At 47.7% G+C, this 11,779-nt stretch overlaps 1 protein-coding gene across 1 annotated transcript in view; it reads right to left on the bottom strand.

The window, feature by feature from the left end:
- Nucleotides 1–2,536: 2,536 nt before the first annotated feature.
- ATP10A (ATPase phospholipid transporting 10A (putative)) overlaps nucleotides 2,537–11,779 on the bottom strand; it is a 177,350-nt gene continuing 168,107 nt past the window's right edge. Inside the window, 7 exon segments of the mRNA XM_060096925.1 lie at nucleotides 2,537–2,899; nucleotides 2,902–3,416; nucleotides 3,561–3,748; nucleotides 4,184–4,288; nucleotides 4,367–4,447; nucleotides 6,410–6,610; nucleotides 10,977–11,102. Coding sequence (XP_059952908.1) covers nucleotides 2,757–2,899; nucleotides 2,902–3,416; nucleotides 3,561–3,748; nucleotides 4,184–4,288; nucleotides 4,367–4,447; nucleotides 6,410–6,610; nucleotides 10,977–11,102 — 1,359 coding nt within the window. The 3' untranslated portion in view covers nucleotides 2,537–2,756.

Raw genomic sequence — 11,779 nt, 5'->3', positions numbered from 1 at the left:
GAGTGCATTCTAAGAGCTAGGTTCTATGCTACTGCCAAGGGTGTAAGGTGAAGAGGACACAAGATCTGACCTCCAAGAACTTACAATTGGTTTTGTATAATGTCAAATACTTAGTCCATCCATTTTGTCACCAAGAGCAGAGGCAGCCTTCTTTATTTTGGATTTGTAATTAGGATTGAGTGACATGACATGTACTCCCCAGGGTTCTTTTGAGATAATCATGGAGTTCATCTCTGTAGTATGTTCATTTGAGATGAAACTTAGCTGCTTGTGATAATATTATTGTAGGCTTCTATAATTATTCTTCATCCTTCGGGCAGCTAACTGCCAATGCCCTTTATGATGCTTTTTTCTCTGAAATGGCCTTGGTAGGCATATTCACAAAGCCACTTCCTGGATCATTCCATTTCCCAAGAGGAAGTATCTATGGAAGAAAGATGTCTTTGGCAAGAAGGTAGATTGTGAGTGCAGTAAAATCTGGAAGCTGGGGCATTTTGAATTATCAGATTCTCAGGTAAATAGGTATCTAGTTCTTCTTGTACTTTGTACTAACAACCATTACCTTAATTCGGGAAATTTCTTCCCAGGGAAATTATTTTTATATGTATTGCTCCAAGAAAACATGAGGTAATCTCAGGCATGGGGGGAGGGGGCGGGCTAGGACAGCACCACTTTCAGTCCTGGGCATTGCTGGCTGCTGAAGCCCTTCCATTCCTTCTTCTCTCTTGCCCCACTAACAGGACCCAGATATTCCTGAGTATCCACTCATGCAGCCCAGGTACATGGAGGGAAGCTGACCTCTCTCTCAGCTCCACCCTGGAGCCCATCAGGACATTCTCACAATTTGCCAGTAACTGGTTTAAGGCTGTCCTGCAACTGCATGAGGTCAAGGAAACCAAGACTCTGCTCAGGTTGTGGAGAGTGGCACCCTCTTTCTCCTCTGGAGCACGATGTGAGCACACGTCCCGGGATGGTTCCAGTCATGTCATTACCAAGAACAGAGCCAGCCTTGGGATCAAGCTGATCCCAGAAAGCTGAGTGCAGGGAGAAAGGGGAAAGCCCAGGTCTGAGTTGCATGTTCAATTGCCCTGGAGCCCACCTTCTCTCTGGCCTTGCAGACATGAGGCCTGCCTTCCCTTTCCATCTGACTAGAGGAGGTCCATCTTCTGTCACATGCAATGAGCCACACATGCTGGGTAACCAGCCATTATTGCTGGCATGCTGTGCTCAGAAACTGCTTAGTCCTGAGATCCTCTGACCTCTGCACATCGCTGCTCCGGGGACAGGCAGCCAAAGGAGTCCTAAGCAGGAGCACACCCTGCTCACTTCACATCTCCAGGCTGAGCAAGCAGGCAACTCACAATGGCTGGCAAAGTCAAAGAGAGGGTTCTGAAGAGTAAATGCTATACAACTGCCTTGGATTCTTATAATCTTTTCCTTCTCTTTTTTCTCTGTTTAGAGACAGAAGTAATGACTCATAAGACAAAAATCTAAAGAGCCCAGCCTCTTGGTGCAGGGAGCTGGTGTAGCCCATGTCACAGTGTCCCAATGTGCAGCTTGCATGTCACCCAGCTGTTTCCTCCACAGGGTCTAAAAGGACTTGCCATGAGGAAGTGCCCTGGAGTACTCAGAATATGTTCTGTCAGTGTAACCGAGCAGGACCCTACGGGGTCTTCCCAGGACAGACCCCTCCCCCATATTCTCTGCTATAGCTCCTCTCTGAAGTACCTAGATGATAGTATCTGATGCATATTTCCTGAGTTTTCCAGATGCTGGTACCACCACCAGAAGGAAGAAATTAATGTTTGATGATCGTGAGCCCTAAGGATTGATCACCATCAGAGAATTGTGCACAGCTGATCAAAGACCCTGCAATGTCCCTCTCTCACCTGGCCTTTAAAAATGCTTTGCTGAAACCCTTTGGGGAGTTTGGGGTATTTTTGAGCACGGGCTACCCGTTCTCGCTTAGCCCTGCAATGAACTTTTCTCTGATCCAAACTCTGATGTTTTGCTTTGTTTGGCCTCACTGTGCATCAAGCACATGAACTTGCATTCGGTAACATTAGGTCACATATTAATAATACCACACAACAGTGGTAACCCGAAACGTTCTCTTTGCAAAGTGAAGGTTGTTTATTGCTTGTTATGATTTTAACAGGCGAGACCCTACATAGGAACTATAATACCTACAGGTGGTCTTTACCAAATGCCTGCATAGAGTAGAATGTTGGAATGAATTTCGTGTGTGTGTGTGTATGTGTGTTTTCCCAGAGTTCTCACTTTCCCTTTCCTGGTGAAGCAGAGCCCACCCTCCCAGTGGTGGGACTGAGAGACAGACAGTGGGGATCTCTGCTGGGGCCGTGTGCGTGCCTGTCACCTCCCCTCACACCGTCCACACCCACCCAGGGTTCACTGTGCTCACATGCATTTCCACTAAGGGAAGGCAAACATCACACATGTTGAAGAAAACCAATCAGACTGCATTTTCTTATAAAATGAGATGAAAAAATAAATCTAAACCCACCTCTCAAGTGTCGCTCTTCCTTAAACTTTTATATACGATAAAGCTCTTATTTTTCTTTTCAATATACTCTAGTTAGAAATTTTAAAAAATAAACTTTCTTTTCTGGTACCTTTCATTTCCTGTGTTGGCCTTGGAAATATATAAAATACATCTTACTAGAACTCTTCTGTGCAAATAATAAACATAAATAGTATTAACATCTATGTTATAAAAAAAAGGCATTTTGAGGTTTTCACCGCTGCCACCGCCAGCTGTAGTCCCTGGAAGGAGGTCCTAGAAGTAGTCCGTGGTCTGCCCACTCAAGCCTCGCAGGTCCTGGTCTGGCTGCGGGGGGCTGGGTAGGAACTCGCCGTCCTGCTTGTCCATCTGTAAACCACTTTGGGAGAACTGTAGGACGCTTCCCAGCCCGCTGACCAGAGAGAGGGAGGAAATCCAGTTGAGTGAGCTGAGGCTGGGCAGGCTGAAGATGGACGACAGGGCAGCTGCCCTGCTGGCACTTGTGGGTTTCATCTTGGAGTCCCCTGGACAGCCTTCCGGGATCACCTCCCCTGGTGAGGAGGATCCTGGGGTCTGGCTGCCCAGCCCTTCCAGCAGGGTGTCCTCCCTCAGAGACACGCCCATGTCCACCACGCTGGTCTCCCCGCTGCCCTCTGGGGAGCAGGCCGACTGCTGTGTGTGCCAAAACACCTGCGAGCTACAATCCTGGGAGAAGGACCCCAAGGCACTGATGTTCCTCTGTTCTGACGGTTCCGTCCTCGGTTCTCCTGGGAGGTGTCCCTGAGCAAAGGTCTCTTTGGGAGCCCTGAGTTTCCTGGGGGACCTTCTAACCAACTGGCGTTCCAGCTGCAGTTGGGTGGGGAAAAGGCTCCCCTGCAGGGCTTTGAAAAACAATCTGGAAAGAACATATAGAATACAGTCAGCTACTGCTGCAGTGGGGCCTTTGAGCTTCTGAGACTCGAACAGTACAGGAACACAACAAAGGAGAATGCTGTCAGAGCCCAAGTGGGACCCAAAGGCCACTGTCCCTGATACCCACCTGGGCAGCAGCGCGGCGACGGGTGCTATGAGACAAATGAAGTAAAACACAGGGTCACCCATTAACGTCTGCATGGTCCAATAGGGGTTGGATGGAGGGTAGCACACTGCACAGGAAGCATTATAAATCAAAGCCACGGTGAAAAATAAAAGGATACTGAAGCCACAAGCCATCCAGTTGAGCCAGGTCTGAGGTGGAAAAAGAAAGACAGGGCTTTTATCTCAACAAAAATGCACTGGTCCTCTGCAAGCGGAGGATGTAAGAGGGTGGAGTGGGAACAGGGTGGTCGGTGGGGCATGGAGCCTTGAGAAGTGGTGGACCGGCCTGAACACAAATGGGGAGATGGAAGTCAGGTGCCAAGGGAAGGAGGGGGAAGGAGAGCGGGGGTGGAGGGGCTCGGGCAGGCAGGAGCCCAGCACTGCCTGGGACAAGTGCTGCTCCCACACCCTGGGCTTGCGTGTGCATGGCCGGCCTGTGCACCTGCTTTTGTTCTCATCACAGTGAGGCCAGCTTTGCAGTCCCCCCAGCCCCCAACTCAAAACTCTGCTCAATCTCACAGAATGTGCACGGAAGTAAGCAGATCGCAGACCAGCCCCCTTCTGGATCAGGCCCACAACTCTCACCCAGGTCTTGGTTTCTATACCCAGGTGCAGGAGGAAGGTGAACAGCGCGATGGCGGTGATGGGGGTCCCCCAGGTGAACATGTCTGTGTCTGAGTCGTGGTAGGCCTGAAAGACAGCGAGGTCCTGTGTCTGTGTGTCGCCAGATAAAGCTGGTGGGAAAGGCTGGGCCAGGTGCCAACTTACCAGGTAGGGAATGAAAAAACACACGAGGCTCTGGAAGGCAGCATCAGCCATGTTCAACCAGAACGTACGAGGCCGATATTCCTGAGACACAAAAACAAGCACGGAGATTACAGGAAAGGCCTCATCTCTTCAAATGGTTTTCCGTCACCAATGGGGGCCATGAAGGCACAAGTCAAGCACCCCAGGGACACCTGCTAATTCAGGACCTTGGAGAGGGAGATCCTGGAGCGTGGAGGGCTGGTGAAAAAACACTACAGAAAGGCCTGCAGGGGCACATGGGGCTGAGTAAGTCACTGTGAGCATCTGTGCCCACAAGGCCTGCTACAGCATTCTCGATCAACATCAGAAAGATGAAAACACTTTCTAAATCCCATAAGGAATTTCCCTAGACAGGGACTAGTGCATGAAATTCCGGCATCTGCCCCGACCTGAGCCGTCTACTTTGTCAGGGCTTTGCTTCCCTCCATTGGTGGACCAGCTAGAATATTTCTTAAAAGTGAGTTATTTTAAAATTAGATCATGGGTGTTTCCTAATGTTAAAATCAAAAAGCTGCCTACCATGGGCAAAAAATGCTTTGAAACTGACTAATCAAGTCTTCCTTATCTAGATGCCCCAATCTGTATTTGGCACTGCTGAGTTCTGAGCTGCTGGTGCCAGCACTGGCCGGCAGGCCGCAGGCCGCACAGAGCAGGCAGGATGAGCGTTAACTGAGCACTTAACGAAAGCCAGGCCCTTCCCATTTGTCCCCAGGACAAACTCGCTGTGGCCACCTAGGACGTGAGGCCTGGCTGAGTGCAAGAGCTCCCCCAGGTGACAGGTGACAAGCAGAGGCCCTCCTCATCTACCTGACCCTCAGCAGCCCCTACCTACCCAAGGCTGCCTGTGGGGAAGTCAACTCTTCAGTAAATCGGTTCCGAATGAGACCATTTGGGAGATGCGGGGATCCGTTCCCTGGGCACTCGTATAATAATTCCAACCAGCCGAAGAGAAGCACTCACAGGGCTTTCTTTAATGGCCAGCTAGGAACAGCTGGTAATTAGCATGTCAATCTATGTGATGTATTGATGTAAACATGTATTTTATACATCATCTGTTTGTGTTCACTTGTTCTTCCCAGGGTTTCCCTAAGGGTTTATTTTCCCATTAATCCCCATTCAAAGGAAATCACATTTCTTTGGGGGTGTTTTAGAAAAATCTCTGCTCTGCCTGCAGTCATCCCACGTGACTTAGATTCCAAACGGGCTTTCCTTGGGCTCCTTGAGACTCCTGGTGTAAAGACAGTTTTCACCTCGTACACTTTTTAAAAAATCTTCCTTTTTTTTTTTTTTCAAAAAGCTTTAGGTAAATTGATATACAAAAACCACACACTTTTAATGTACACATTTCGATGGGTTTGGGCACATACATACACCCCTGATACCATCACCACAACCAATCAACTCTCTACTTAAATAAATGCATTGCAGTCAAGAGACAGAATTCATTGTTTTCCTCCCACTGGTCAGATTCTAGAATTTTAACTGTTTGTTCCACAGTGTCCGTTTTTTTTCTTGGAAGATTTTATTTTAAAAATTTTATTGGAGTACAGTTGATGTATGATGTTGTGTTAGTTTCAGGTGTTCAGCAAAGTGATTTATTTATACGTATATATATTTTTTTCAGATTCTTTACCCATATAGGTTATTACAGAATTTTGAGTAGAGTTCCCTGTGCTATACAGTAGGTCCTTGTTGGTTCTCTATTTTATATATGGTAGTATGTGTATGTTAATCCCAAGCTCCTAATTTATCCCTCCCCACCAATGTTTCCCCTTTGGTAACTATAAGTTTGTCTTCGAAATCTGAGAGTCTGTTTCTGTTTTGTAAATAAGTGCATTTATATAATTTTTTAAAATTGGACTCCACGCGAGTGATATCATATTTGTTTTTCTCTGTCTGCCCAGGGTGTCCATTTAAAGGCAGGTGTGGGGACCTGAACTTTCCAGGAGCTGGATGTGGAGCGTGGAGGGCCAGGAGATGGGGTGGGGAGAAGCGGGGCTTCACCTCCATGTTCTGGCCGCTCTTGTAGAGCTGCGGCTTGGTCAGCAGCACGTCAGCCGGCACGTCCTTGTCCAGCACCCCAGTCACAAGCTGGGGAAGCGATGAGAAGAGCAGATTAAAGAAGATCAGATACCACTGGTCAATCATGGCGGACGCAGAGAAGCCACAGTAAAACTGGAACCAAAACAGGAGGCCCACGAACATCTGCGATCAAGGGAAGAGTGGGAACAAGCAATTCTCAGCTGCCCTGCAGAATCTTGTCCAAGGGAGCTGAGGGCTTTGCAGAGTCTGACTGTAAAGACTGAATTTATAGGCAGAAATTGTCTCCAAAGACAGCCCGCACTTTGGTGCCCTCTGTCTCTCCCTCCCCCTCCCCCTCTATCCTCGATCCCTCGAGCATCAAAGACCAGCATTGGGAGCTGGGAATTCCCACCAACAGCCCTTGGAAGGATGGAGTCTTGGACCCAAATGCCACAGATAAGAGAAAACAAAACAAAGGTCTGGCAGGGTCTAGGGTGGCTCCCATCTCAAGAGGGCTGGCTAGATACCTCACCCATCATGAGGCTTCTTTCCTTGTGCTCCTCTCGGTGGCACTAAACCAAACCTACCTGGGCTACACCCTGGATCCTGCCTCCCTCTTTTAATGAGGAACAGTGTGCAATTATTGACTCGCATGGAGGAGAGGACACACACAAGCATGGCGGTAAAGTTGATGGTGACACCAACATCACTGCCTTGACTGAGCCCTGGCATCTGCTGGGCACTCTGTTGGTGGGTGAGCTGCAGGCATTATCGCTGGTCCCTACAGCTACCCTGAACAGGAAAGTGAGGTCCAGAGAGGTGGAAGAGCCTCCTCCCATGCGCAGTAGGAGCTGGGTGGACCTCTTCCCACTATTACTTGATCACTGAACATCCGTGGCCTGATGTTATATGGGGCGCATGGCAGGTTAGCAATTGCAAAGCATTCCTACGCTTATTAGCTGTGCAACCTGGCACAGACCATTTAGCGCCTGTCTGCCTCAGTGACCTTGTCCGTGAAATAGGCACACCAATGGTACTTAGCTGTGGGGTTGTGGTGAAGATTGATGACTAATGCACCTTCAAGTACTCACAAGAGCTTCTTGCGCGCTGAGATGCTCATCAGTGGTTTGTGGTCGTTACTGTCAGCAGGACCGCTATTTCCTTTGTTTGAGGCTCAAGCAGGGCCAGTGTGCTCACCCCATTTAGAGCAAAGTAAACTGAGGTCCAAGATGTCAAACGACTGGACTATGGTCATTGTATGAGTAACAAACCCAACTTGTTCAACCACTCGTGGCCTGGAGGAGCCATGGTGGAAGAACATTCTCTGCTGTGCACCGCATACAACGGCCTGGGTGTGGGTTCTGGAGCTGCCGCTGTGCACATTTCTGACCTTGACACAGTCATTTAACCTCTCTGAGCTCGGGTTTCTTGACCTGAAAATGGCTTGTTCCAAAGATGAGAAAAAATGATAGTCTACACTGATATCACCTCTAATGACACAGATCCTCCAGGACTTGTTTCAATCTATGACTTAATGCAACTTTTCCCCTCCACCCTGAAAACTGACAAACTTGGCTTTTTCATTGACTTTCTTCCCTTTTTCACACCCACGCCTGCTTTTCTTTCTCCCACCTCCTCAGGCACAGCCTAATGAGTCATCAGTGAGCAAGTGGAGTCAGACAAAGAGGAGGAAAAGTACTTAGATACCTGAGACTTTTTTTTTTTTTTTTTTTTTTTTTACTGCAGTACCCAAAAGCCTTCTCCCCAAACCACTGTTGCTATGGAAAGTTTTCTTCTCTGCTCCTTACTGGAAGGAAGGCCACCTTATTCCTAAAACTAATGAATTTCTCACTTTGGGAGGCAGAGTGATTATCCTCGAATTTCTCAAGTAGATTAAGTACTTGTTAACAGAGGCCTTGCATCTTATACAGAATAAAAACAGGCACCCCTTCTCCTTCCTTGTCCCCTCCGTGAGGACAGATTCACCGTGGCAGGCAGGAGCCAGTGACTATTGCAGGCGGCCACTCTGGGCCTCGTCTGCAACTGAAATATTGAATGCCATCCGCTCAATCTGAGAAATTTTCATTAGGAATTACAGACAGCAGAGTTCAATTCACGTGTTCCATTTTGTTTTGTTTTCAGATAAAGAAAACAAAATCCACAGAAGGCAAATAACTCACTCCAGATTGCACAGCTAATGAATTAAAGAAACAGGGCTAGGATTCCACCCTGCCCAGCCCTGCTCACCTTTACTCAAAGCACCCTCCTACCCCCTTGGGAGCTGGGACCCTCCAGGTTTGCAACTGTGTGCTTGGTGGGGAGGAAGGGTGCTAGGGAAGCAATGCCAGGTAGTCAGAAAAAAGGGGAGTGATCTGACAAGGACAGAGACAGCATGGCACATCCTTGTGTGGACTGAGTCCCAGGCAGAACCCAATCTCAATTTATTTCCAGGACCCAACTTATAAAATTAGACATGCCATGATTGGTCCTGAATATCTGTATTAATTTGCTAGAAGACATTTCAGAAAAATGGGTGAGAGTGAGGAGTTGGGAGATGGGAAAAGAAAGGTGGGTCTAAGCCTCCGGAACGAACTATAAGAACATGCACAAGAGCTGTCCTGATGGTAGTTCAGAGTGAACATGGAGATTTAAAATGGAATTAGAAATAAACAAATAAACCTTTTAATTTATTTGATTTTGTTTCAGAAGACTACAGGATGATCTTGACTTTGAAGCTGTGCTTTTCAGCAGGGTAGGTTTATGGGACTACTCTGCAGAGTCAGTTACCCCAAGAGTTTATTTACTTTGCCTCCTTGTTTGTACATTCAACCACAAGCTATCAGAGGCAAGACGGACAAGTAGCAATCCAGCAACTTCTCAGCAGAATGTCTATACCTCACTTACAAGTAGGGTAGGGTCCTGAAATGGCCATGTGGTCCAGCCTGGAGGACTATGGCTGCCACACAGCTGTCTGCCAAGGACATAGTAGTGAAAGAACTAAGATTTAAATGTTAGGGTCAACAGGAAATGGACCAGGGCCTTGGATCAGAGTCCCTGGAGAGACAGAACTGTCCTGAGCCAGCCAGGTCTGGGAATGCCTTAACTGAAGGGTCAACTACAGACTAAGCTGGCCAGAGAGGGTGCCTGCTGGCATCCCCTTCCCACTGGCCCAGGGTGGGCACATTTTTTTCCCAATTGTTTCTACTTTATTAAATCTGGACCCCAAAGCTTCAATGCCATCAATTGCTATATCAAAGCCCATCTGTATCTGAATAAACAATTTTCTATGAAATCAGTTTAGGTCACAATCAAACTTATCATTTCACATACTTCATTCACTGGTTCTAAACAATCTTTTCTTTTTTTAAAAAATTAATTAATTTGGGGGCTGCACTGGGTCTTTGTTGCTGCGTGCGGGCTTTCTCTAGTTGCGGTAAGCAGGGGCTACTCTTCGTTGCAGTGCACAGACTTCTCATTGCGGTGGCTTCTCTTGTTGCAGAGCATGGGCTCTAGGCACACAGGCTTCGGTAGTTGTGGCATGTGGGCTCAGTAGTTGTGGCTCGCGGGCTCCAGTAGTTGTGGCATGCGGGCTTAGTAGTTGTGGCTCGCAGGCTCTAGAGCACAGGCTCAGTAGTTGTGGCGCACGGGCTTAGTTGCTCCACAGCATGTGGGATCTTCCCAGACCAGGGCTCGAACCTGTGTCCTTTGCATTGACAGGTGGATTCTTAACCACTGCACCACCAGGGAAGTCCCTGGACAGTCCACCTTAATCCTGCATTTACAAGTGAAATTATTTTATTTGCATATTTATGGAGATGGTGCAGTGGACTAGGTGTTGTAGTAGAGTGTAGTAAGTTGTAGTAGAGAGTCAATGTCTAGTGCGGAAGTACCGTAAATAGAAAACTATGGTAAAATGTGACGATGCCTATGGTTGACAAATACAGAAGCAACAATGCAGCCATAGGAGTATGTATATTCATGTCGGCCAGGGGAAACGAGGAAAGGTTTCTCGGAGACTGCTCAGTATCAGGATCAAAGCCTGGCTGAGTCCTCTCATGCTGACCCAGGACTGCCAATCACACTCCTGCTTATCTTCTGATCCCCTGCCTGCTCTGGAGAGAGCACCAATCAGAGCACTCCTGTCTGTGGGCACCTCGGCAGACCACTCCTTAGAGACCAAGGGACAGAGTGGTCAAGGGCTTGGAAGCTGGAGTCAGATGGATGGGGGCTGAATGCAGCCTCAGCCACTCACCGGCTGATGACCTCATGCAAACCCCTGGACCTTGTGGTCACTCTACTTATTATAAAGCTCCAAGTGGATGTTCTCCTTGGATCTACCTGTTTCCATCCTCAGAGGTGCAGGTGAGTTAAGACTTCTGAGCCTGCAGGGTAAAACACCAGGCCAGGCCTGGGGAAAATCCACAAAGGTCAAGGAGGGTGGGACCAATGGGAGGCTGTGGGGTAGCCCTCCGGCCATGTTCAGGTGATGGTCCTGTGAATCTCAGGCCTTTCACATAAAAAATCCTTGACACTGGCACCAAATACGTACTGTGTTTTTGTAGAAGAAGTACAGCACCATGTTGGCAAGTCGGGAATAGCACCAATGTCCATGAACGATCAAGAGCCTCTCGAGGTATCGGAATTTGGGCACCGCGAAGTCGCTGGCCATCACTGCCTTGAAAGGGAGAGAGCTCCCGTTACTGGTGCCGCTTCACTGAGCCTAAGGTCTGTCTCATCTCCCCCCAAACACAAGGCACAACATGGATGGAGAAATCCAGTCTGAGTTGGCTGTACCACCATCTCCCTGATGAATGCCTGCATTTAAGAAAATTCCAATCTCAACAACACTCTAGTTTAGGGATATCGCCCTAGAGGAATCACTTAAGATTTCAAATATATGTAATTGATGGATTTTTAAAGTTTTTGCTTTTTCTTTTCCATGCTTTCTTTTCCATACATTTCTGCTTATCTTTGAGGGTTATTCCACACAAAATTGTTAAGTCTGCTTTTCAAATTTTATGGACTTCCTTAAACAACAGGTGGAAAAGAGTAGGTGATGATGTTGTCCCATCTGTGCAACAGAATAACATCGTTATGCATGACAGAAAAGAATGAAGACTTAGAATGTCTGCTTTCTGAACCCAAACACAAGGATCTGAAAGCAAATAGTGTCTTTACCCCTCTTCCTGTCAACATGTAGGAGTCAAGGGTTTTGTGCATCTTTTATTCCTTCCTTCATTTATTCCATGATTCATCCTCTCAAAAATCATGTATTAAGACACTCCAGTTGCCAGGCATAGACTTGGAGACAGACACCATCACACAGGGTCCCTGTCCTCAGTGGAGTCAGTC

This window comes from Mesoplodon densirostris, chromosome 4, assembly GCF_025265405.1.
Source record: "Mesoplodon densirostris isolate mMesDen1 chromosome 4, mMesDen1 primary haplotype, whole genome shotgun sequence".
NCBI lineage: Eukaryota > Metazoa > Chordata > Mammalia > Artiodactyla > Ziphiidae > Mesoplodon > Mesoplodon densirostris.
Note: the sequence above shows the minus strand (reverse complement) of the source record. Positions and strands in the feature narration are given on the sequence as shown.